Source organism: Physeter macrocephalus, chromosome 2 (genome assembly GCF_002837175.3).
Source record: "Physeter macrocephalus isolate SW-GA chromosome 2, ASM283717v5, whole genome shotgun sequence".
Classification (NCBI taxonomy): Eukaryota; Metazoa; Chordata; class Mammalia; order Artiodactyla; family Physeteridae; genus Physeter; species Physeter macrocephalus.
In genome coordinates, this window is record NC_041215.1 from 7,072,944 (window position 1) to 7,096,047 (window position 23,104).

General features: G+C 45.4%; 2 protein-coding genes across 5 annotated transcripts in view; one reads left to right on the forward strand and one right to left on the reverse strand.

Annotated features, from left to right (window-relative positions):
* The window catches only part of SIMC1 (SUMO interacting motifs containing 1), a 102,280-nt gene extending 93,723 nt beyond the window's left edge, over window positions 1-8,557 (forward strand). For both annotated transcript variants that reach the window (XM_024116291.3, XM_028497731.2), the window contains exons 8-10: window positions 735-891; window positions 1,034-1,118; window positions 7,748-8,557. In XM_024116291.3, the coding sequence (XP_023972059.1) occupies window positions 735-891; window positions 1,034-1,118; window positions 7,748-8,010 (505 nt within the window). In that variant the 3' untranslated portion in view covers window positions 8,011-8,557. The remainder of the gene's footprint in view (window positions 1-734; window positions 892-1,033; window positions 1,119-7,747) is intronic.
* Window positions 8,558-8,666: 109 nt separating this feature from the next.
* KIAA1191 (KIAA1191 ortholog) lies at window positions 8,667-22,661 on the reverse strand. 3 transcript variants are annotated; one of them, XM_007103174.4, is made up of 9 exons: window positions 22,581-22,661; window positions 21,388-21,500; window positions 21,058-21,144; window positions 18,399-18,577; window positions 15,032-15,152; window positions 12,542-12,666; window positions 10,583-10,689; window positions 10,248-10,390; window positions 8,667-10,138 (listed from the first exon to the last, which is right to left on the reverse strand). In XM_007103174.4, the coding sequence occupies exons 3-9, from the start codon at window positions 21,083-21,085 to the stop codon at window positions 9,930-9,932; spliced, it is 912 nt and encodes a 303-aa protein (XP_007103236.2). In that variant the 5' UTR covers window positions 21,086-21,144; window positions 21,388-21,500; window positions 22,581-22,661; the 3' UTR covers window positions 8,667-9,929. The 3 variants fall into 3 exon arrangements, with proteins under 3 accessions (XP_007103236.2, XP_054935875.1, XP_054935877.1); XM_055079900.1 differs by having other exon boundaries at window positions 21,388-21,577; XM_055079902.1 differs by lacking the exons at window positions 21,058-21,144; window positions 22,581-22,661.
* Window positions 22,662-23,104: the final 443 nt, after the last annotated feature.

Below are 23,104 nucleotides of genomic sequence, written 5' to 3' on the forward strand. Positions count from 1 at the left end.
CGCGGCACGTGGGATCCTCCCAGACCGGGGCGCGAACCCTCGTCCCCTGCATCGGCAGGCGGACGCGCAACCACTGCGCCACCAGGGAAGCCCCCCAGCTATGACTTTTACTTCTTTGTTTTTACCCATGTTTATGCCTGCACTGAAATGCCTCCTGCTTCGGGTCTTCTTTACTCCTAGACCACCATCAGCAGCGCCACCTCCTCCATACGAAGGCTGCTTCCAGCCCCCTGACCAAACGTGCTCTCTTCTCTGTGTCTCTAGAGCACCACAGGCAACTCGCATACGTGTACACTTGCCCTGCGCTTTATGTAGGTTCCGGTTGCATGCTTCTTGCCCTTGTTCGACTATCAGGTTTTTGAGAGCAATATCCTCTTTTATTTCTCTTACTATTCCTTGTTTCTGCCAAACAGTACCTGGCACATTATGGCCATTCAGAAATATGTAATCTCATGATTAATTCTCTTGGTTACGGTATGATATAATTCTTCTTAATGTGTCCTAAACTAGTCTTTTTCAAATATCAAAGACTTTCCCTCCTTCTGACAGTTGCTAATTCATGAACAAATCCATTTCTGCCCTGTCCACAAGCTTTGTGATTTTGTAGGCCTTCACTGTATTCCTTCTTAGCTTTCTCTGGATTAGGGCAAAGGTTAGAGTGTTCAGGGAGAGTTGTGGTATATGTTCCGTGAAACAATAATTGTGATGGTGAACTCTATCTCTTCTCCACACAGAGAGATGTTCTTTACTACCATGGAGAGCCACCTTCTGCGCTGCAAAGTGCTGGAAATCATATTCCTCCACAGCTGTGAGACACCCACCCGCCTGCCCTTGTCTCTGGCCCAGGCCCTCTATTTTCTGAACAATTCCACATCACTGCTCAAGTGTCAGGTACATTTTTCCCTATTTCAGTTCCAGGCCTAGAACACCTTTTCCTTAATCCTTGAGCATTATGTAAAAGTGACTTGAAAACTGTACAAAACCTCTAACTGAGGAAGGCATTTATTACCAATTGCTTTTACTATCTCTGCAGTCGGATAAAACCCAGTGGCAGACATGGGATGAACTGGTTGAGCATCTACAGTTTCTGTTATCCAGTTACCAACATGTTTTAAGAGGTAAGGAGAATTTGGTCACAAACCAGATGATGTGGGAGTCTCACAGTGGACATTATTATGAATTAAAGTTACATAAGGGACTCTAATTTGTTAGGTTCAGTAAATCATTGTTCCTTGGTGTAACTGTAAGGAACAGGAAGGACATAGCTGGAATCATTGCTGTGAAACAGAAGAATTCACATAGTATTTTTGTTATGGCAGATACTACAGTGGTCCTCACAATTATTAGGATGTGCAGGTAAACAAAAGTCATCCTAACATGAGAAGGATTTAGTAATGACCTGATTTGGCCCTGGCATCTTTCCCTGGCCTATCACTGCAGCGTCTTTGTTGGGTTGATTGCTCACTGACTCGGACATTGTTAATATCCATCAATATGATGCAAATACAGAGCAAATCAGTGGCGAAGTAAAAATGTACATCTTGCAAAAGATGTAAGACACTCTTAAGTCTGTGAAAGTGGCTCTGCTCTAGTCACAGGCAAAGCCAGTGATCCGTGAGGATATGGAAAAGTTAGACTAATTAATACTCAGGGGGCAAATATTGACAAGGATAATGATGGAATAGCTGCTTCAAATAAGAATGATTTGATTAGCCAAGGATTAATGTGGTCCCTGGGGAAACTAATGTAATTATTAATTACATAAGGAAAGATAGTAAGTTTTCAGGAGAGAAAACTGACATGCCTCTTGAAGTGATACCCTGAGAGGGACACCTCATCACTTATGTAGTGTTCTTGCCAAAAATTCATGACCTGAATCTAATCAGAAGGAAGCATCAGACAAACCCAGATTGAAGGGCTTTTACAAAGTAGCTGGCCTGTACTTTCAAAAGTCACAATGCCTTAAAAACAAAGAAAGACTGAAGAACTGTTCCAGATTAAAAACAAACTAAAGCACATGAATATTAAACGTAAAACATGATCCTGGATGGGATCCTGAACCAGGAACAAAGAAGTTATAATGTGCATTATTGGGACAATTGGTAAATTTTAAGTAGATTATATAATAGTATTGTGTTAATATTAAGTTTCATATTTTTTTATAATTATCCTGGCTTATGAAAGTAAATATCATTGGTCTTAGGAAATCCATTCTGAAGTATTGAGGGGCACAATGTCCAACTTATTCTCCATAAGTAAGGGGGGAAAATGCATATATATACACACACACACACACACACACACACACACACACACACACACACATATATACATACATACATAATTTACCTGCCATGATCATATTGAGGTTGATTTTAGCTCAGTAATGGCACTTGGGAAGATAAGATGGTCCTTACACCCTCTTGGGCCTGGAATTGAGGAAGCTGTTACAGAAACATTTTAAAAAGCACTGGATTTAAGACAGAATGTCTGGGTTTAAATCCCAACTCCATCACCTACTCTGCATTGGGCAGCTAACTTTATGTCTCTAGACCTCAGTTTCTTCCTTCTATAGAACGGGGATGGTAATACATAACTTGCCAAGACTGATTGCTAGTGGACGTGAGATAAAAGTAGAAAGTGCTCAGTCAGTGTTAGCTGCCTGTCATCTGGCCAGGAGTAGGCTACAAGGGTCTTCTCTGTTTCAGGCGCCCGTAACTAAAACATAAGAGAGAGCATTGTCAAGGCCACGACATGTAATTGTGTGGTTTGTGCATTTTTTAACACGCTCAAAGAAAGGTACATTTCCTTCTCAGAACAAAGCCCCAAAGGCAAATTCCATGCCTCATGGAGGTTTATGTAATTGTTTCTTTTGGAGATCTAGATGAAAGTTTAATATTAAAGCAGCTCGGTTTTGCTTAAAGTTCACCTTTAACACTTCTTGTTCATTTCTGTTTTGCGTCCCGGGGAACACACCTGGGTCATGGGCAATAGTGATTTAAGATGGACATGGGATCTCCTTTTATTACAGAATATTCTTCTGCCTTGAATAAAGGAGAGGAAGGCCTCAGACCAGTGTATATTGACCAAGAATAAACGGGGTGTGTTCCGATGCTATTTTATCCTTAAGGTCCTTTCCAGCTTCTTTGGAGACCAGGAGTTACGAAGGAGAAAAAAATATTTAGAACCAGTAGTTTGAAAACAGAGTCCTACAAAGAACTACAAAGAACACAGCTGAATGGTTCCCTGAAATGGTCGGTGTCCTTGTCAGTAGGCATTTTACCGTGAGGGCTCCTTAGTCATCTCTGTCCTCTTCAAGTGGGCTGAGGACAATTGTTGAGTGCGTTTTGAGGTCGGCCGGAGTTGTCCAGCTCCAAGGGCGGGGGAAGAAGGGAAGAGGTTGGGGAGCCTAAGCTCGCCCTATGTTTATGGGAACCTCTTAGCATGGAGGAAGAGAGGAAGGGAGCATAGGTAAATGCACATGCACTGACTTATCTAACCCAGTAACCCTGTGAAGGTGAGTACCATCCCCCTTTCACAGATGGGAAAACAAAGGCTGAGAGGAAAGTAAATGCAGAGCCAGGTCTGTTGCCAAAGTCTGTATAAGGTGAAAGCACACTGGAAGGAATTAATTTTCTATGAAATCACTGGGTGAGATTAGAAGGTGAGATTCTAAGGAATTTCCGACCCCCCACTTTCTAAACTCTCTATACATGGTTAAATTACTTTTGTATCTACCCTTGACCCTGGGGAGAAGTATATCTTGAAGCCCCACATATTGTAAATGTTTCTGTAGAGGGCAGAGTAGCCCCACTGAGAGGTGGATGCTGGGCTGTCAGCTGAGCTCACATTCTCTGGCTGAGAGAATCAGTCCCCCACACCCCAGTTTCACAACCATGCAACTCAAGTCTGAGCCTCGGCAAAATTATGAATTGCCATATGCCGTGAGTTTTCCTGATGCTTATGAATAATTAGAACCTCATATTTTGAAACTATGAATTCTAGGAATTTAAACATATAGTATTTAAATGAATGAAATGCATGCTTTTCCTGAATTCCGCTCTGCTGGACCACTTAGGGCTATGGGGAAGTCAGACACCTGTTCACTCCAAGGAGAGTCTCACACACAGCCTTCCTGCAAGGAGCCCTGTCCACAGAGGGGAGAAAAGCAGACTCAGGCAAGATCAGTTAAGTTCATACATTCATCCAGGCAACAAATATTTACTGAATGCCTCCTCTGTGCCTGGCTCATTGGGAAAACTTCAATGAATGAGACCAACATGGCCCCTGCCCTCCTAGAGCTTAACTGTCTAGTAAAGAGATTGACCCTAAACAAACCACCATCCAAGTAACATATAATTGCAATGAAAATAAATGCTGTGAAGGAAAGTACAAGTGCACAAAACAGGACTTGAACTGTTTATGGAGGAACCCAGGAAGGCCTCCCTGAAGAAGTGATACTTGGGCTGAGATATGAAGTACCAGTGTTAGCCAGGCGAGTAGGGAGGGAAAAGTTTCCCAGAAAGAAGAAACAGCATGTCCAAGGGCCTTGAGACAAGAAGTTGCTTAAAGAGTCCAAGGAACATAGAGCAAACTGGTAGGACTAGGATACAGTGAGCAAGGGGGGAATAGCACGAAACGAGACCACGGTACTAGACAGGAGCAGGTGTGAAGGGCCCTCCTGTTAGGGAGTTCATGTTAAGGAATTTCACCTTGATTCCAGAGTGAAGGGAACCCATCACAAGTGGTTTTAAGTAAGGTCACTCTGCCTGATGTGTGATAAATAGTTTGGCCGAGGACCAAAGAGGTCAGGGGAGGGATAATGGTGACAAGGGTGTGGGTGGTGCAGTGGGAAAGGCAGTGACGGATCAGAAGCACTTTGGAGATCAGTGTGACAGGGCATGGGTGACCGAGGCTAAAGGGTGACGCCCAGGGTTCTGCCAGTACTGACGTGGACATAAATGGAAGATCTGCAGAGAAGATAAAGAGCTCAGTGTGACTGGTAGATTGGAGATTCCTGTAGTGATGATGATGATGATAAAATAATAGTAGCTGATCCTAGTGTTGATCCAGGAACTAATAATACTACCAGCCAGAATATCTTGAGCCAGGCCTTGTGCCAAATAAACCCTTTACATAAATCACCTCACACAATAATCACAAGAACCTCCAATGTAAGAACTCTCCTCTACTGAAGCATAAAATCCAAGGCCTTGCCAACTGGACCAGAATGGTTCAAGTCCACTGGCCAAGACTTCCTCCCCTTGGATGGTGGTTAGGTGGGCACTGCCCTTTGCTTCTTTGAATTTCCTGTATTAATAAATTCCAAATTCTTCTTGCTCCTAACCCACATGTTCCCTATCCCACTCTATTCAGCCAATTCTTTCTTTTCAAAGTCATTTTTATTTTTTTCAGAGTAGTACATGCTTTGTTTAAGAAAATCTAATTCTACTCAAAGGCTTTTGTCCCCCTGTGACCGTTCTCCCCCAGTAGCTCAGTGAAATAGAGCACATTTCCCTGCTTAAAACCCTCCAGATACTTGCCTTTGCTTTCAGCGGCCAAACTCCACATTGTTCTGTGGCCCAGCCTGCCTGCCAGTCTCCTGTAGTCCTGCTCTCCTTCTTACTACCCGGATCTTACCTCCAGTTCTTGAAACAAGCTCTTCCTGCATCATGGCGTTTGCACTTGTTCTCTCTACCTGGACTGCTTTTCCCCTAGACCTTTGCATGCTTACCTCCTTCTCATCCTTTGGGACTCAGCTAAGAGGCCCTCCCTGACCAGAGTGAGCTGCTTCCCTCGTTTCCCCAGTGTTCCTCTTTATCACAGCACCTGATTTATTTATTGGGTTGCACTCACCAAAACTATAATTGTTTTTGTTGGCTTGTTCACTGTCAGGCACTGTCACTGCAGCTAGAACGTCAGTCCATGAGGGCTGGGTCCAAGGCTCCGTTCCCACTGCATCCCCGGAGTCTAGCCCAGTTCCACAGACAGAGTAGGTGCTCACTGTAAATGTTTGTTGATTGAATGTTGAAAGGGCCCTGTAATGACATCCCAAGGCAGCTTCACCTCCTATGTTTCCAGACTTTTTGGATACTCTACAGTGTATTTATTGTACTTTCTTTTCAGTTTATTCTATGTTTCCCAAATTTCTGGACACTGTACTTCAGTCCTTCTAATAACCCTGTTAATGAAGGTGCCATTACCCCCATTTTATAAATGAGATGGAGAAAATGATACTGTTGTGGCCTCTGGCGCACCTGGGAGTCAGAAGGGCTGCAGGGCTCTTCTCACTTCATTTGCCTTATATGTGACCTTGAGCTCCTTACCCTCAATTCCGCACACTTCCAGAACCTTGCTGGGACTGAGTTATGGATTTGGGATGAGATACCTTTAGACCTTTGTACTTTCCCCCAGTATTTTATTTTTGGACTTACGGAAAAGTTTAAAGCGTAGTACGATGCACACCGATATAACCTTTACCTTGATTCATAAGCTGTTAACATTTTGCCACATTTGGTCTATCTATTGATCCATCTATATGCTTTTTTCTTTTTCTTTTTTTTGCTGAACCAGTTAAGAGTAAGTTGCACTGTCATAATCCTTCATGCTTAAATACTTCAGCTTAAGAATACGAATATTCCCCTACATAACCACTATTCAACATCCCACTCATTTTATCCTTGATTGAATATTATCTAATATGTGCCTGTAATATCCTTTATAGGTGTTCAGTTTTGCCTTGGGCCAGGATTCAAACATCACACGTTGTACTTGGTTGTTATGCTCTTCAGTCTCCCAGCCTTTACTTGTCTCTCATAATATGTACATTTTTGAAGGGTCCAGGGCAGTTATTTTGTAGAATGCCCCACAATTGGGGTTGTCTGGTTATTCTCTGGTGGTCAGCAAGAACATGGAAGAGATGAGGATGTACACCCCTTTCCCAGTGCATGACGTCAGAGGCAGAGCCTTGGGCCCAGCCCTCATGGACTGACGTTCTAGCTGCAGTGACAGTGCCTGACAGTGAACAAGCCAACAAAAACAATTATAGTTTTGGTGAGTGCAACCCAATAAATAAATCAGGTGCTGTGATAAAGAGGAACACTGGGGAAACGAGGGAAGCAGCTCACTCTGGTCAGGGAGGGCCTCTTAGCTGAGTCCCAAAGGATGAGAAGGAGGTAAGCATGCAAAGGTCTAGGGGAAAAGCAGTCCAGGTAGAGAGAACAAGTGCAAACGCCATGATGCAGGAAGAGCTTGCTTCAAGAACTGGAGGTAAGATCCGGGTAGTAAGAAGGAGAGCAGGACTACAGGAGACTGGCAGGCAGGCTGGGCCACAGAACAATGTGGAGTTTGGCCGCTGAAAGCAAAGGCAAGTATCTGGAGGGTTTTAAGCAGGGAAATGTGCTCTATTTCACTGAGCTACTGGGGGAGAACGGTCACAGGGGACAAAAGCCTTTGAGTAGAATTTGATTTTCTTAAACAAAGCATGTACTACTCTGAAAAAAATAAAAATGACTTTGAAATACATTTTTTTTTAATACATAAAACTTGAGGTCCAGAGAGAACCAAGAACAAAGGACTGGAAATGGAGTTACCACAGATACACACATGCCCTTTGACTTGTATCCTAGTAACTCATCAACAAGTCTTTGCCTAGGCCCTACCTACCAAAATTGGACTTCATCTTCCCAAGTCATAAAGGAATAAAACGCAGTTCAGAACAGTTCCGCTGACTTTTTCCCTCTTGCAGAGCACTTACGGAGTTCGGTGATCGATCGAAAAGACTTAATAATCAAAAGGATTAAGCCCAAGCCCCAGCAAGGAGATGACATCACAGTGGTGGACGTGGAGAAACAGATCGAGGCCTTCCGCAGCCGCCTGGTCCACATGCTGGGGGAGCCGCTCGTCCCGCAGCTCCAAGACAAGGTGCACCTGTTGAAGCTCCTGCTTTTCTATGCCGCAGACCTGAACCCCGACGCAGGCGCCTCTCCACAGGCCTGGAGCAGACCCTGAGGTCCTTCTAAGCACTGAACGCCAAGAATACCTCCTGAACTCCATCTCAAACTACTTGGAAGTTCTAAAAGTATAAAAAGTAGTTTAAAATCTTATAGGACCAAACCTATCTTATTTAACTGTAGGCTATAATAACTTTCTGTTTAGTAAATATCTTTTTTTTTATAATCCTATCCTAGCCTGTTCTCAGATATGGCTTAAATATATGAGGTGTATATATTTTTTAATAAATTATTTATCTATACTTTTTTTGAAACAGGTAATACTATATGCACTATATGTTTAACATTTCGAGATGTGAAAAAAGAATCCGTGTGCTGAACAAATTCTAGACATCAATGTTATGTCATTCAAGGTACTGACAACCTGTTTCAAAAGACATATTTGTTTCTCCCTAATGGAAAACAAACATCCTATATTGGACCTGTGATATTGCCTATGAATTTGACTTTGTGGCTAGTCTGTTAAGATCTAATGTAATGAAGGGGGTAGAAACAAAAGGATTGAGTGTGTTACAAAAAATCTGATGTTAACAGCATACAATAAAAAGGCAATGGTTTTTCAAAATACCAAGTTTATCATGCTTAGCTTTCATGACTGCGAGCAGGCAGAATAGAATAACTACTCTTTAACAGAACCAAAAAAAAGGTCCATCCACATCTGAGAAAGTAGTAAGGATTTTTATTGTCAAAACAAGTTAAGAGATACAAGCATAACAGAAGACACAAATAAATTAACTGTTCTGATCATTTTAGACTCCAGGGCATCTCTGTGGGAAGGTCAGCTCAGCTCCTTGTGTAGACACCATACTGTCCAAAGCAAAAGACAGCAGGAATTTCAGACAGTGTTCACGACAATGATTGAACATGTACACAGTGAGGAGAAATGAAAAGGTGGTTCCCCTCGTCCCTTTCCTCAGTGAGGTACCTGTTTATAAAGGTATGAGGCTCATTTGGGGGGAAAATGATTGCATACAAAAAATTTTTTAATTCTTCCACCTCCCAGGAAAAAATTTTTCAGGCCCTGGCCTGAACAAGAAACTCAAAATAGCGTGACACTAGTTTCGTATGAACCACAAGACTATACTTGGACTGCAGTTGCTGCCTCCTTTAAGAAAGTTTAACATCCATTTATCTATACCAAACCAGTAGACTGGATTTTCTCCCTTAGGAAGTTTTCAACCAAAAATGGGAGTTAAATTAATCTCACTTTAAAGTGCAACAAAGGATATGTAAGGCTAGTGTTTGTTTGTTCTGTGACACACAAAAGAGAAGCACCCCTCCAACAGCACTGGCCCAAGAGGTACTACAGTAAGAACTGGCTGCAGGATAAAGTGATCCATGAGGTCTACCAAAAAGCAAGGAGATTCCGGTTTCAGCAGAAAACAGAGGGGATCCCTGCCAAGGCTGGCTCTTAACTATACCCAGATCTCAAACAGATCCTGGGTCCCCATAACTGACAAGGATGGAGCACACAGTGCCAGCACAGCCAAGAGGGCCAAAGTCGTCTAAACTAGTCAGTGAACGCCTCTATGCAGTGATTTGTCCATGCACACATGGACAGTGGTAAAGGAATCAAGAAGCCTCGGTTTTGGAACAACACAAATATTATTTACCTAGTAAAAGTAATGATCAAAGTTCTTGTGTAGGGTAAATGATACAAAAATAGGTAATGAGGTCCCCATACATCACTGCTGAGGTTTAGTCTAACTTTAAATTAAAGCAGTACAAAATGGCTTCTTCCACACAAGGACAAGCTTTGCACTAATGTTTCTCAAAAACCAATTATGTCTCTAGCTCTAGCCTCAGTTTGAGAGATTTTTAAAAAGAGAAAACAAAACTTTTCCTATGTCAGAGCCAAGGTAAAGGGAAGCTGGGCTCAAGACACCTCTCTCCAGAGTCCCTGGAACAGAAAGAGCTCTAGAAGCCAGTGGGTGTGAGAACATTCAAGTCCCGTGGTTTTAGATTGTGGGCCCGCGGCAGCTGTTTCTTTCCTTCTATCACTGGGATGTCCATTTTGGGTGGCTTGAACACTGCTGGATCCTCGGCCATTCGGGTGGCCTGCGTGCGAATCAGTTCCATTGGAGAAGGCTTCTGGGCTCCTTTGTAGGCCTGGATGGCAAAACCTCCTACAGAAGTAAACCACAGAGCAAACGATTTCAAAATTAGTAAGCAGCTACCAACATACATGGTAAAATGCCCGCCACACTGCTCTCTTTTGTGAAGGGGCTGCCTTACCTGAATCAGACTTCTGGAGGGATCTTGGTCCAAAGAGGCTCCATTTATCTGCCGAGCTTCTGTCTTTTTCCCCGCTTCCAGAATCCATGGTGCTAAGATTGGGGCCAGGTAAGGCTGTGGAAGAACCAGAAGTGAACCAGCCTCTGGAAGAGAAAGAATGAAATGATAACACATCCTCTTCCTACACCTCTAGAAGTGTCCCACGCCAAGACTAGGGACTGTCAGCTCCCCCTCCTGGCTCGGAAGCCACAGGCTGACCTCCCAGTGTTGGACGTGGCACTAGCTTTGCTTTAGCCCATGGCTGCTGGGTTGTGGGGGTCGCAGGAAGGGCTCACCTGGGCTTCTGCTTAGGGGACGAGTGAGGGCTGCTGCTTGGGGTGGACTGGGTGGAGGCCGGCTGCTTCTCCTCTCTTGTTATCTCTCCGCTCTGGAGCTTTAGTTTCTGCTCAGATGGGTAAGAAGAGAGGCTTTTTAAAAATCACAGCAAAGACAAAACAGCTAAGTTTGGGTATAAACAACCTGGTTCACACTAACTTCAGGCAAAAGGAAACATTAATAGGTGGAATAGTTTTGGATTATAGGAAGATATTCCTTTGATTCTGCCATACTAGATAGAGTTCCATCTTTTAAAAAAATGTATCCATTCTACAGCATATCTCGAACATCTCTGTACTAATTCCACACCAGAGCTTTCGACTGTCCCACACTGACCAGCCAATAAGTGGACGAGCCAGAACCCCAGTGGCGGGCGTTCCTCAACTGCCCTCTTTGCCGCTCCTAACGCGCGCACACCCCGCCATCCCCAGCCTCTCAGCGCCAAGACTCGGCCGCTAACCCCTCCAGCTAAACGCTCCCTCTGTGCAGCCCTTCCCTCCCATAATCAGTCACTCCGGCTGCCCTCAGCATTGTAAACAGACATCTAACAGACAGACCAGCAGTCTAGCAGGGGAGACAAGCCTACTTCTCACTGCTCCTAGGTCAAGGCTTCCATACGGTCTCGGTGCTCCGTGTCTAGTACACCAATGCTCAGCCCAGGCTATACTTCAAACAAATGACCGTGATGAATTTTCTCAACACTTAACATATCAAGTTACGTGAGCTGGCATTTCAGCCATCCTCAGGTTCTACTCCTATGGCCAAGATGCAGAAGGTGGGCCAGTTTCAGTTCCACCATTATATGGGGTGAACTGTGCAAATGGAATTCAGACTGACACCTACCCTGGAAAGTTCTCAGTGTCAAAGGCTGACAGTGCCCCTCTCCGGAAGGATCTGTCTTGTCTGAGAGCTTAAGCTGGACACCAAGCCAACCCTGACCCACCACAGCAGCGGTTTTAAGTTTAGTGTGCAAACATCATCCGGGATGCTCATTACAAAATGCAGCCATCCACAACGTCTCATAACCCTGCCCACAGGCCACTAACCCCCAACTATTCCTCCTCCATGTATTGTATATCATGATCCTCCTTGTGAGCCCCTTCGGGAGCCAGATTCTCAGGCAACTCTGGAATATGGAGGAAAACCAATAGGAAATAGGGCATCAGGAGACTTGATTTCAGGTACTGTGACTGGTTAAATACATAACCCTGGACCTCAGTTTCTTCATTTATAAAACATGGATAATAGTATCTATGTCAGAGGATTAATAAGAAGATGAAGTGAGCATGAGTGCTTGATAAATCTTAAAAGAACTATTAAGTATAAAGTGATATTCCCTGAAAGAAAATCATTTGAAACTATTTTATTTTATTCATACAATTATTTGGTCATTATTAACCTTACTGAAAATTCTCCATTCGTTCTAATTTTTAAAATGAAAGCAAAAACATCCCAATTCTATATTTATTTTAATTTTTAAAAAATTAAACATAGAGCATAACATTCCTTTCTAGCCAGCGTTCCCTCTGCTGAGGTTGCCTGACTCCCATTTCTGGCCCTCAGAGTCGATCACGCTGGTACACAGTGACCCACGCTGCCTTTGCTGTTCAAAACATGCTCCCACATATCACCTGTGCAAGCTCAGAATCTCATCTGACCCTCTGAACCAGAAGTAAGGGAAACAGTAAGCTTTATAGATGGATAAGCAGAAACTACGAGGCTAAGAGCCCGGGAGCTTTCAGCTAGAAAGTGCGACCACAAGGGGGACTAAACCTGCTCTAAATTCCTCGCTCAAGCCTCTTTCCACCACTCTCCACACCCCCAACTAGCTGAGCTGGTAACTTCAAAACCACAGCCACACCTCAAGCTGTGAACGATGAGGGTTTTGTTTTTTAAAAGTTCCTAAGAAACAAGCTTACGTGGAGTGCTTCTGCCACTCGAAGGTACTTGGTCTCCTCGGTGGTGAGGCCCTTGTGGGGTGTGTAGCCAGCATCTCTCAGCCCTGCCTGTTGCTCAAAACGCTGAATGCTCTCCTGGGTCTGTTCTGGGAACAGAGGAGATGACAGTCATGCCCATCCCCCTCTCCCCTCACAAACTGGGGGAGGTGAACACAGATACCCACTGTTCTCCCCGGGAGCAAGAGCATACACACTGGCCATCCGAAAAGGAGAGCTCTCCCAGACAGGCATCGTAGCAGGAATTCTGAGCCCCACATGAAGCCTAAGCAGAAAGAAGCCTTCCCTTACACCAAGCTAAAGAGCAGGTTACTCCTAAAGGGACAGCCTGATAACCTCCAGGGAAACACTCCTTACCTTCCTCTCATTTATACCCTAGGACATTTTCTTTTATTCAGAAATGCAACATGGAGAAGGCAGCTGACATTCAGAAACAGTGCAAGTTCTCCAAATATAAAGTTTCCTCAGAGATACTCACCACCCTCTTTACGATCTTCACCAAAGAGAAATGGGCCACATTTAGGCCAGACGGCACCAAAGTAGCAATTGGATCCCAACCAGAGAGAATGTGCCTTGAACTAACCAAGGTCTACCGATCCAATGTTTCCTGTGTGTGAAACTGCCCACCACAGTGCCTGGCACAGCAGGCAGACTCAACTCACTATCAGGGCAGTCTGACCCGATTATCTTGTCATCAGTGTCAGTTACACCTGGGAATGACTGACAGTGGAATTTTTGCTTAATCTGTACACACACTATGTAATACACCCCCATGTACAAGAATGTGGCAGCTGAGGACCAAAAGTCCAGATGTCAGATGTCCTTTATGACTTAGTCATTCCCCTTCTAAGGGACTAGTTTATTTCCAACAGAAATAGAAGCAAAGGAAACACACACACACACACACACACACACACACACACACACACACACACACACAAAATGTATAAAGGTGTTTTCCAGTCTTGCCAGGTAGTCACTTGAAAATTTTAAAAGCAGGAAAGGATTTAATGAATACGGTACCTGGTATTTAAAATACCAGGATCTAGTTTATTTCCAACAGAAATAGAAGCAAAGGAAACACACACAAACACACACACACACACACACACACACACACACACACACACACACAAAATGTATAAAGGTGTTTTCCAGTCTTGCCAGGTAGTCACTTGAAAATTTTAAAAGCAGGAAAGGATTTAATGAATACGGTACCTGGTATTTAAAATACCAGGATTTTAAATGCAGCTTTTTTTTTAAATTTATGACTACAGCAACATGAAAAGTTCATCGTAATATTAATTGAAAAAAATATTGATAGAATGGTTTGTCTATTATATCTGCAATTATATAAAAATATGCATATATGTGGAAATGACTAAGCCAAATAAGTATCTGAGTGATAGTAATATATACTGGGGCGCTATAATGTTCTATACTGTTAGTAAACTCTATTTAAAATAAAGAAGTTACACTGTTCTAAAAGAACAACGACTAAGCTTCCTAACACTGCCAGGACACGTTCTCAAGCTTACAAAATACAAGCAGTAGCTGCTGATTCACACGGTGCATTTATGTGTGAATAAGAAAAAGTCCAAGTAAGAGTTTGGACTTTTGGTTCCTGGGTGAGTTCTTCAGAAATTGCCCAAGACTAACTGATGCCCTCCAGAGCAGATAAACAAGGGCTTCCGACATCAAAACTGAGCCAACTAAAGAGAACCTCTACGTGCCCTGCCCCTGGCAGAGGCTGCTGCTGACAAGCAGAGCTGTATATCTAATAATTGTTAACTTCCCACTAGAAGCAACTAGAAGGGCCCTCCGGAACCAACAAGTTTAGTTAACTTGTAAGATTTTTTTTTTTTAATTCAAGCTCTCTTGTTTCCAGTCTTATCAGGACCACAAATCACACATTCTTATGACCAAAGACACTTGAGGCAGCAATCTTGCCTCAAGATCCAGGAAGAGAAACAACTTTGAGCCATTTAATTTAAAAAAAATAAGCGCAGGGGCAGTGGGAGATGTCTCAGTGTGTCTCCTTCTCCAGCAGAGCTTGAGACAGTGTCAGCAGCCGCTCGTGGCCACTGAGCACTGGTGCCATCTAATCCTCCCCTCCACCTGCCGGCCAGATTCCCCACCTCACGGAGGAGGAAACAGCCTCAATAGTTAAGTAACTTGCCCAAGGTCACGCTGATGGATATGGGAAAATAAGGCTGTAGCAACGAAGCAGCGGGAGTGCACCTAAATCAACTGAGATGCTTAACGCTGGGCAAGCCTTCCACCTAAATGGAGCTTCAACATTGGTGATGACTCAGCAGCCAGACTGACCTCTGCCGGGCTGGGTTTGGACAGGTTAAGGCCAGTGTGTCTGCAGAACCCCCCCAGCTAGTTGTAGGAAGCCTAAACTCTTCCCCACCCCCAGTTCACTCTATTCTGAGAGCGCAGAGTGCTTACTTGTGATCAGAGAACTCATGATGACATGGGTAGCTTTAGCCTTCACCACGGGGACCTTGTCCGCACCATCAATGGCCGATGGCTGGGCACGGGATGAGACGCTGGCCTCTCCTTCCTCCACCTGTTCAAAAGGGGCAAGGAGGCACCTGAGCCAGACAAGGGAGTCGCACACCTCAGCTTACTCCTCTGGGAGTAATCAGATACAGGAGGAAATATGTGAAGGGGGGCTTGGTTGTCCACACCCAGTTAGATACGTATTATCCATAGTGACAAAAGATATGACATTATACGAATAACCTGTATTTATAAAAGTGGGAGAGCCAGAATTGGAAGCTCTGAGCTCTATTATCTTTCCAGACTATGTCTGTCCAAAACACACTATGCCCCTAAGGATACAGAAGAAACAACTATTACCAAGCATTGACCGTGTACCAAGCACCCGAGCCCGCTTTTGCTTAATTAATCACTGCATTCGCTAAGTGGCTCTCAAATTTTGCCAAGCACCAGAATCCCCTGGAGGGCTTGTTAACCAGACTGCCGGGCCCCAACCCAGAGCTGATTCAGTAGGGCTCAAGAATTTTGTTTCTAACAAATTACCAAGTGATGCTGACGCTGCTGGTCCCTGAGACCGCACTTCGAGGACCACTGTTCTAAGGGTTCAATAACAGTCTTTTAAAACAAACCAGAAAGTCTACGTAGCTCCTCAGCTTTAACATGAGAGAGCTGGAGCATGCTGCCTTCCTTAATCTAAACACCTGTCACCGTGCTCAGGACTAATTGGAAGCAGAGGACTGGGTTTACTCTTTGTTCTCCACTTCTCCAAAGGAATTGAGAAGAAAGATGGTCAGAAAGGAGGGGAGAAGAAGGAAGTATTGAAATGTTGTATCCCTGTTACAAAACAGGATTTAAACTCTTCAGCTGTGACCTTACTCGAGCAAAACTTGAACCTCTGCTTTCTCACTTGGAAGACGGCTGACCATTGGGACATGGATGCCTAGGGCATGGATAGTTAGGACAAACAAAAGAATGCATGTAATGAGTCAAGTTGAGCTCTCCTTAGAAAGGCCAGTTGTTCCAAACTGTCAGCTGTTCCAGCTGGGACACAGCAGAAAACTGGAAGCCCATTCTTTGCTTAGAGAAGCAAGCGGCAGCCTTCGTAAATGAAGAGGGTGGTGGGCTGCCCTCCCAAGCACTATCAGGAGCCTTGCTTCTTTTCTGCTCCGGTCCCTTGAGTCTGCTGATTTGGCATCACAGGCAGGCTGCTGGGGTCCTTTCCCCCTAGTACTGCCAGTACTTTTTACACAAAATGTTTCCACCTCAACAACTGACTGGGTCAGATTTCAGTAGATAACTGATATAGGGAACTTCCCCCAGAGCTGTAGGGGACACTTTCATAGCAAGGAGTGCCCTGTTCTGAGAGCTTAATGGGGGCGGGGGAGGGGTGGGAGGGACACTACACTCATTAGAAAGGAAGGATCACATACAGCTCTGCCAAGGGAAGGTAAGCCGGGAGCCAGGAGTCACAATATCAGCTCCACACCAAATATGTGCCAGGCCTTTCAGTCCTCTTTTTTTTTTTTTAAATAAATTTATTTATTTTATTTATTTATTTTTGGCTGCGTTGGGACTTCGTTGCTGCGCGCGGGCTTTCTCTAGCTGCGGCTAGCGGGGGCTACTCTTCATTGCAGTGCACGGGCTTCCCATTGCGGTGGCTTCTCTTGTTGCAGAGCACGGGCTCTAGGTGCGTGGGCTCAGTAGTTGTGGTTCTCGGGCTCTAGAGCGCAGGCTCCGTAGTTGTGGCACACGGGCTTAGTTGCTACGCGGGCCTCTCACTGTTGTGGCCTCTCCTGTTGCGGAGCACAGGCTCCGGACGCACAGGCTCAGCGGCCATGGCTCACGGGCCCAGCCGCTCCGTGCCGTGGCATGTGGGATCTTCCCGGACCGGGGCACAAACCCATGTCCCCTGCATCGGCAGGCGGACTCTCAACCACTGCGCCACCAGGGAAGCCTGGAAGGCGGATTCTTAACCACTGCGCCACCAGGGAAGTCCCTCCAGTCCTCTTTTATTTAATCCCCACGGCACCTCCATGACAAAGTATTTTCAACTCTCACACAGAGACACTGTGGCTCAGGGGTGAAGCCCAAGCTCACAGCTGGTGCACAGACTGTTAGGTGGCTCACACCCAGGTCTGCTTAGACAGCTGCTTACTGGTACTTGCTGTCAGGACCTAGCTGTCACACAGCTCAAAGTGCAGCGAAACTACAGCTGCAGCTTAAAAGGATTCATCTGAACTGGGTGGGCCTAGCTTATTCAGGCAACAGGACCACCTTTCTGGCATTCTTGGTGGTTGGAAAGTCAGAGGCGAAAGAGACACAGTCCCTGCAGTCAGAAAGCACAGGCTTCAGAAACAAGCCTGCAACAAGCATGTCAGAACCCATGAAGCCCAACTGCACAAAAGGGCTGTGAGAGCAGATCAGTGTGTAACAAGGTATGTGTGTGCATGTGTGTGCATGTCAGGAGGGCCTTACAAAGGAGGCAGCTCTCACACAGGATGGCAGTGGGGAAGGGCATCTGAGGCAGGAGGAACAGCATGAGGAAAAGCACAGCATATGTTCAGGAAAGAGCCAATTTTTAATCACTCAATGAGCACCTTTTTGCAATCTACTTTATGCCAAGTCCTCTGCTAGATACTGTAGATGGAGTACGAATCAGACATGGCCCCTGCCCCCAGGAAGCTAATGGAGGGCAATGAAGTAACACAGGGATTGTAACAGGGGTCCACAGTACACTGGAGACCTCAAAAGGAGGGGTGATAGTCTTATTGGGAGGACGGAGGAAAATCACAGAAGAGATGGTTGAGCTAAGACTTAAAGGATGCCATTTGTCAGGCAGATGAAGTACGAGGATAGGATGGGGACTGTGAACATTCCAGGCAATCGGAGCAGCGAGAAGCAAAGACTTAGAGGCATCAAATACCCTATTAAGTACAAGAAATCTTAGGTAACTTGCATGGTTGGATCACGGGGGGTGGGGGGTGGATTCGGAGGGGAGGGAGCACACACAGGACCTAGACCATGCAGAGCCAGACTAAGACTAAGGAGCTTGGATTTAATACTGTGGAAACGAGGGTGGGGAGGATGGGGAGGGGAGGGGATGGGGAGGTTGTGTTTCAGGTAGAAGACACAGCCATTCTAGTTTTGAGTTATAAAGGAAAAAAGGCCTACCAACTCTACAGAAAACATAACATATATAGGGATTGGTGGCTGCCCAATTCTATGGGTGTCAGGAGCCGCTGACCGCTTCTGGAGCAGAGGAAGGAGAACGAAGGGGTTGGGCCTGCCAACGGCAGTCAGCGGGGTCAGATACCTTGGCGAGGTGCTGATACTTGCGCTCTGGAATCACTGGCTTCCAGGGGATGCTGCCCATGTCCGATGGAGGAGGAGTCATGGGCGTAGGGTCCTCGAGGGCATCATCATAGCTGAATGCCCGGCGGTACATCCCGATGGGCAGGGACATCTTGCCTAGAGGCCCACTAGGCTCAAGAGCTAAGAACAGACACACCTGTCAGGATGGGTTCATCAGCTGAACATACCAGTAGCTTTAAATTAATCTGTAGGCAGGAAAGCTCTGAAACACTCTTATTCTGGGACAGAGCAAGAATAGCTCATTCTGGAAGAGCTAATCCAGTCAAGGTAAGGTAACTACAAATTCCTTCCTCTCTGCCTGACACTGGATTCTCCACTTAACCCACACAGCAGCCCTAATCCATTTTTATGGATTAGGAAACCAAAGTTCAATTTCAATTTACCTGAGCAAGGTCACATAACTTCAAAGTGCAGTAAGGAATCAAAACCCAAACGAATCTGATTTCAAAGCTTGTACTCTTTAGGCCACAGAAGCCCGTGGCAATCCCAAGACTCTCAACTCAGGCAAAATTGAGGATATGGCAGTCTAGTGGTTAGGACTCCACGCTTTCACTGCTGAGGGCCAGGGTTCAATCCCTGGTTGGGGGAACTAAAGTCCCACAAGCCTCATGGCCAAAAAAAAAAAAAAACAACATGAAATCTTGTTCCCAGTTTATACATGAGGAAATGAAGGCCCAGAGGTGGCAAATCTTCTGTCTTTACTACCTCACCTAAGAAAACAAGAGCACCATGACAAGAAATATGTCAAATAATATGCTGTCCAGCAGCATCTAGAACAGTTTCCAATTTTCTATATGACTTAAATGGCAGCGCCAATTTCCATCACAGAAACTACTGACAACGGTTCTCACAAAGCACTGCCAGCTGATCCTGCCATTCCTGTCCACCGGAACGGACTGGCGGAATGCCCCAGTGACGCAGGGTCCCCACCTCAAGGGCACACTCAGCTCTGCCAGACCAGGGAGCAAAGTTCATTTTGTTTGTTTGCTGATCCTTTCAGAGCAGAACTAACGTCCAGATCCTGCCTTCAAGTGTGACATTATCCTGTTGCTATAATTACATAATCACACTCTCTAAGACATGAACCTGTTTGGCAATAAGTCCAAAACCAGCAAAGACATTCCATGTAAACAACAAGAGGGCCAAGCAGTTACCATTATTATTATTAATAACAATTACTAACAAATCCATAGAAACAGAAAGAGGATTAGTAGTTGCCAGGACCTGGGGGGAGGGAGGAGCCACAGGAGTGACTACTAAAGGGACAAGGTTTTCTTTTGGGGGTGAGGAAGATGTTCTGGAATTAGACAGTGGTGATGGTTGCACAACCTTGTGAATATACTAAAAATCACTATACTGTTCATTTTAAATGGCTGAATTGTATGGTATGTGAATTATCTCAATTAAAACAAACACACAAGCAAATAATAATTACCAAGTACCCTTCCTTGCCAGGAACTTACATCCCTCATCTTTCCTAATCCTCATTAAGCAGATATTCTTCCCCTTTTCCAGCTCAGGAACCTGAGGCATAGATCTTAAGCAACACTCCGCTAGCAAGTGTGAGGTGGGGGCTGGAACACAGATCTCAGCCAGCTCTCACACCCTCCACGCAACACTCCATGCTCCCCACACTACAAGCATTAACCTAATGCATGCAACCCTGCGGCCAGGATGCTTACAGGGAGTTTACAGTCATCACAACGACAATGAAAGACAAACTAAAACACAAGTTGATGAAGTTAGAGACTAGAGATGGATCCTTATCGGGAGACACAAGGGAGACTCCTGTGACTCCACTTAACTTGAGAGCAATTTCAGAAACATCTTAAAGACTCATCCCAAGAGCCATCCCAATAGCCTTCCTAAGAATAATAATAAAGTCGGCTAATATTTACTGGGAGATAAATTCCCACAAATAGAGACCAAAAAATTTTCTCGGCAGTAAATGTATATTCATCGTTAACTTTTAACTCACATTTTCATGTATTTTATGTTTGATCTTCACAGCAAACCTGAGAGACAGGCACTATCATCTATACTTCACTGAGAATCAAAAATTGAGTGATTCAGATTTTAAAAATCACTAGCCCTTCCCACTAAAACAGTCCAAGGAGGAATCAATGACTTCACTAACCCAGAAATTATCACCCTGTACAGACCCAGGACTCACTAAATGTTGCAGTGAGCATTTTCATGACTAAGTTCAATGTGCCTTGAAATCAGGCTGGTGCCTTTTTGCCCAAACTTTCATTCCTCCCACCCTCCTATCTCCTCCTCACAAAAAAAGGGGGTGAGTTTAATCATTTTGGTTTAAGAACTACGCAGCTTATTCTAAATTTTTATTTGATACATAGGAAAGTGACAAATCTGTCATACCCTTAAGTGAAATAACTGTTCTCTTTCAAGTTAGATTTTTGGGTTCACACCCTGGCTGGGTGGTTAGTAAGATAATATTTAAATGATGCCAATCTATTAAGTCTAAATACTCTCCTGGTGGCAGAGAGTTACTATTAATATGTGGTTCAGAAAAAGTAGTTTCTGTCTAGCTTAAAATGTTAAGGGCAAAACATAACTTTACCAAAAAGAATTAAGTTTACCAGGCACTTCTGGTTGTCTCGAAGCCATTGAAAGACTGGGATCCAGGTGCTTTTTCTATACAGAATTCAGAGCTGAGTCCCTGCCACCTAATAAAAACAACAAAGGGCATTTTCTTACAGTGAACACCAAAGAATAGCTCCAATGCTGTTCTTTTGACAGGCACACAGAGTTTTATGGCTTGGTTACCAGGTTGAAACACGCACAAAAGAGGGACAAACATGCCGAGGGAGAAAAAAAAGGATAAAGTCAAAGGTCTCTCTGTACCTGTCACTGATCTTAACACCTGTGATATGACAAAGACACCATACACTGTGAAAAGGTCACCTTACCAGAGTGAAATGATGTGACGATTATGCTGACACACAGATATTAATGAGGAACATTGTTCAGCTGCTGCAAGTTAGCAAAGCTGCTCAGGAAGAGTCCATCCATTCCAGAGGTTCTGAGAACAACAAACAACCAGCATTGGCACAGCCCTTCAGAGTCTGCCAAACACCTTCTTGTACCTTCATGTATTTCCTGTAACAATTTTGCGAGAGATACTATACTCATTTCGTTTTTAAATAAGTTAGGGCTCAGGGTCCAAATAACCTGACCCACAGCAAGGGACTAGGGAACCACAGTGGGTAAATTCAACCCTTGCTGCTAGTACTGACTGATATTCTTAAGGGTTTTATACAACACTTATCTTGTGTTTTAACCCTTGCAGCAACCCTTGCAAAGCAGGCATTGTTTACCCCCAATTTAAAGAAAAGGAAACTAAAAAGCAGAAGTGGTTTGTCCAAGGTTACAGACAAGTGGCCCATCTGTAAGGCAGGTAGTTTCATCTCCATTTTACAGGGGAGTTCAAACAAAGCTCCGAGAAAGCCAAGTTACTTGCTTTTCAGCTTGCTACACTGCCCCCTCTATCCTGATGAAGCTCAGAAGGCAAAATCGTTAGTTCCTCATTGAAGAGTATCGCAGAAACCAAAGTCGGCCATCCTCGGGGTCCAGGCAGCATTCCGACCAGACACCTCCCCTTCCACTTCCCAGTGCTCGTCCCCTCCTCCCTCCCCCGCAGAGCTCTGACTTCTCCTTCACAAGATAGAGGACAATGCCACCAGGATGTGAAACGCCTGGGCTGGCTCAACGGCCTCTTCCACCCGGCGAAGCTAAGAAAGATTAAGGCGATTAGGGCCAGGGCCTGGCACAAGCCGAAAGTTCCCCGGGGCAAGGCAAGTAGGAGGCTTGGGAGGTAAGGGCGAGAAATGGAGGGTCCAGGACAAGGCCGGCCTGGTAAAGTAGAGGCGAAGCCCGGTGCCGGGGCTGCGGGGGCATCATCACAGAGAAACCCCACGGGGCGACCCCAGAAGGCGGGGCGAGAGATGCACGGAGCGTTCCGGCAAAGATCTGAGCCTGAGTAAGGGGAGAGGAGAGAGGCACCACGAGGGCCAGGGCCTCGGTGGAGGGGACGGGGGCACGCCCCTCCTTACCGGCGGAGGACCGAGCCCCAAGGAGGGTCCGGTCCGGCTCATCTGGTTACCTGTTTTTCCGCCGCCGCGGAGCCGCCTGCGGCCCGAGCTCCGGCACTAAAGAGGCTCCGAGGACCCACGCCTCTCGGGAGTGCTGACAGGTATTAAAGAGGAGCGTTGTCCAGCTGCTGCAAATTAGCAAAGCTGCTCGGGAAGAGTCCATCCATTCCAGAGGTTCTGTTTTTCCGCCTCTGCAGAGCCGCCTGCGGCCCGAGCTCCGGCACTAAAGAGGCTCCGAGGACCCACGTCTCTCGAGAGGCTGTGGCGCATTCGGGACCCCAGCCATGGTGTGAGCGGCGCTGTGCCCGTAGCGACACAGAAGGCCCCAGACACCAAACAGGGAGGGACCACAGGCTGCCGGCCCACAGCCTTCCCGATAGTCTCCAGAAGCCGAGTCATTTCACGCGAGATTTGGAGGGGCTCGATGCATGCTGGGAGTTGTAGTCCATGCTCGGGAAAGCCCTAGGATCTTAGCTGCACTGCAGGTTGGTGGGGCCAGAGCTCCGTGTGTGGAAACTGCCAGCTCCCAGACGAA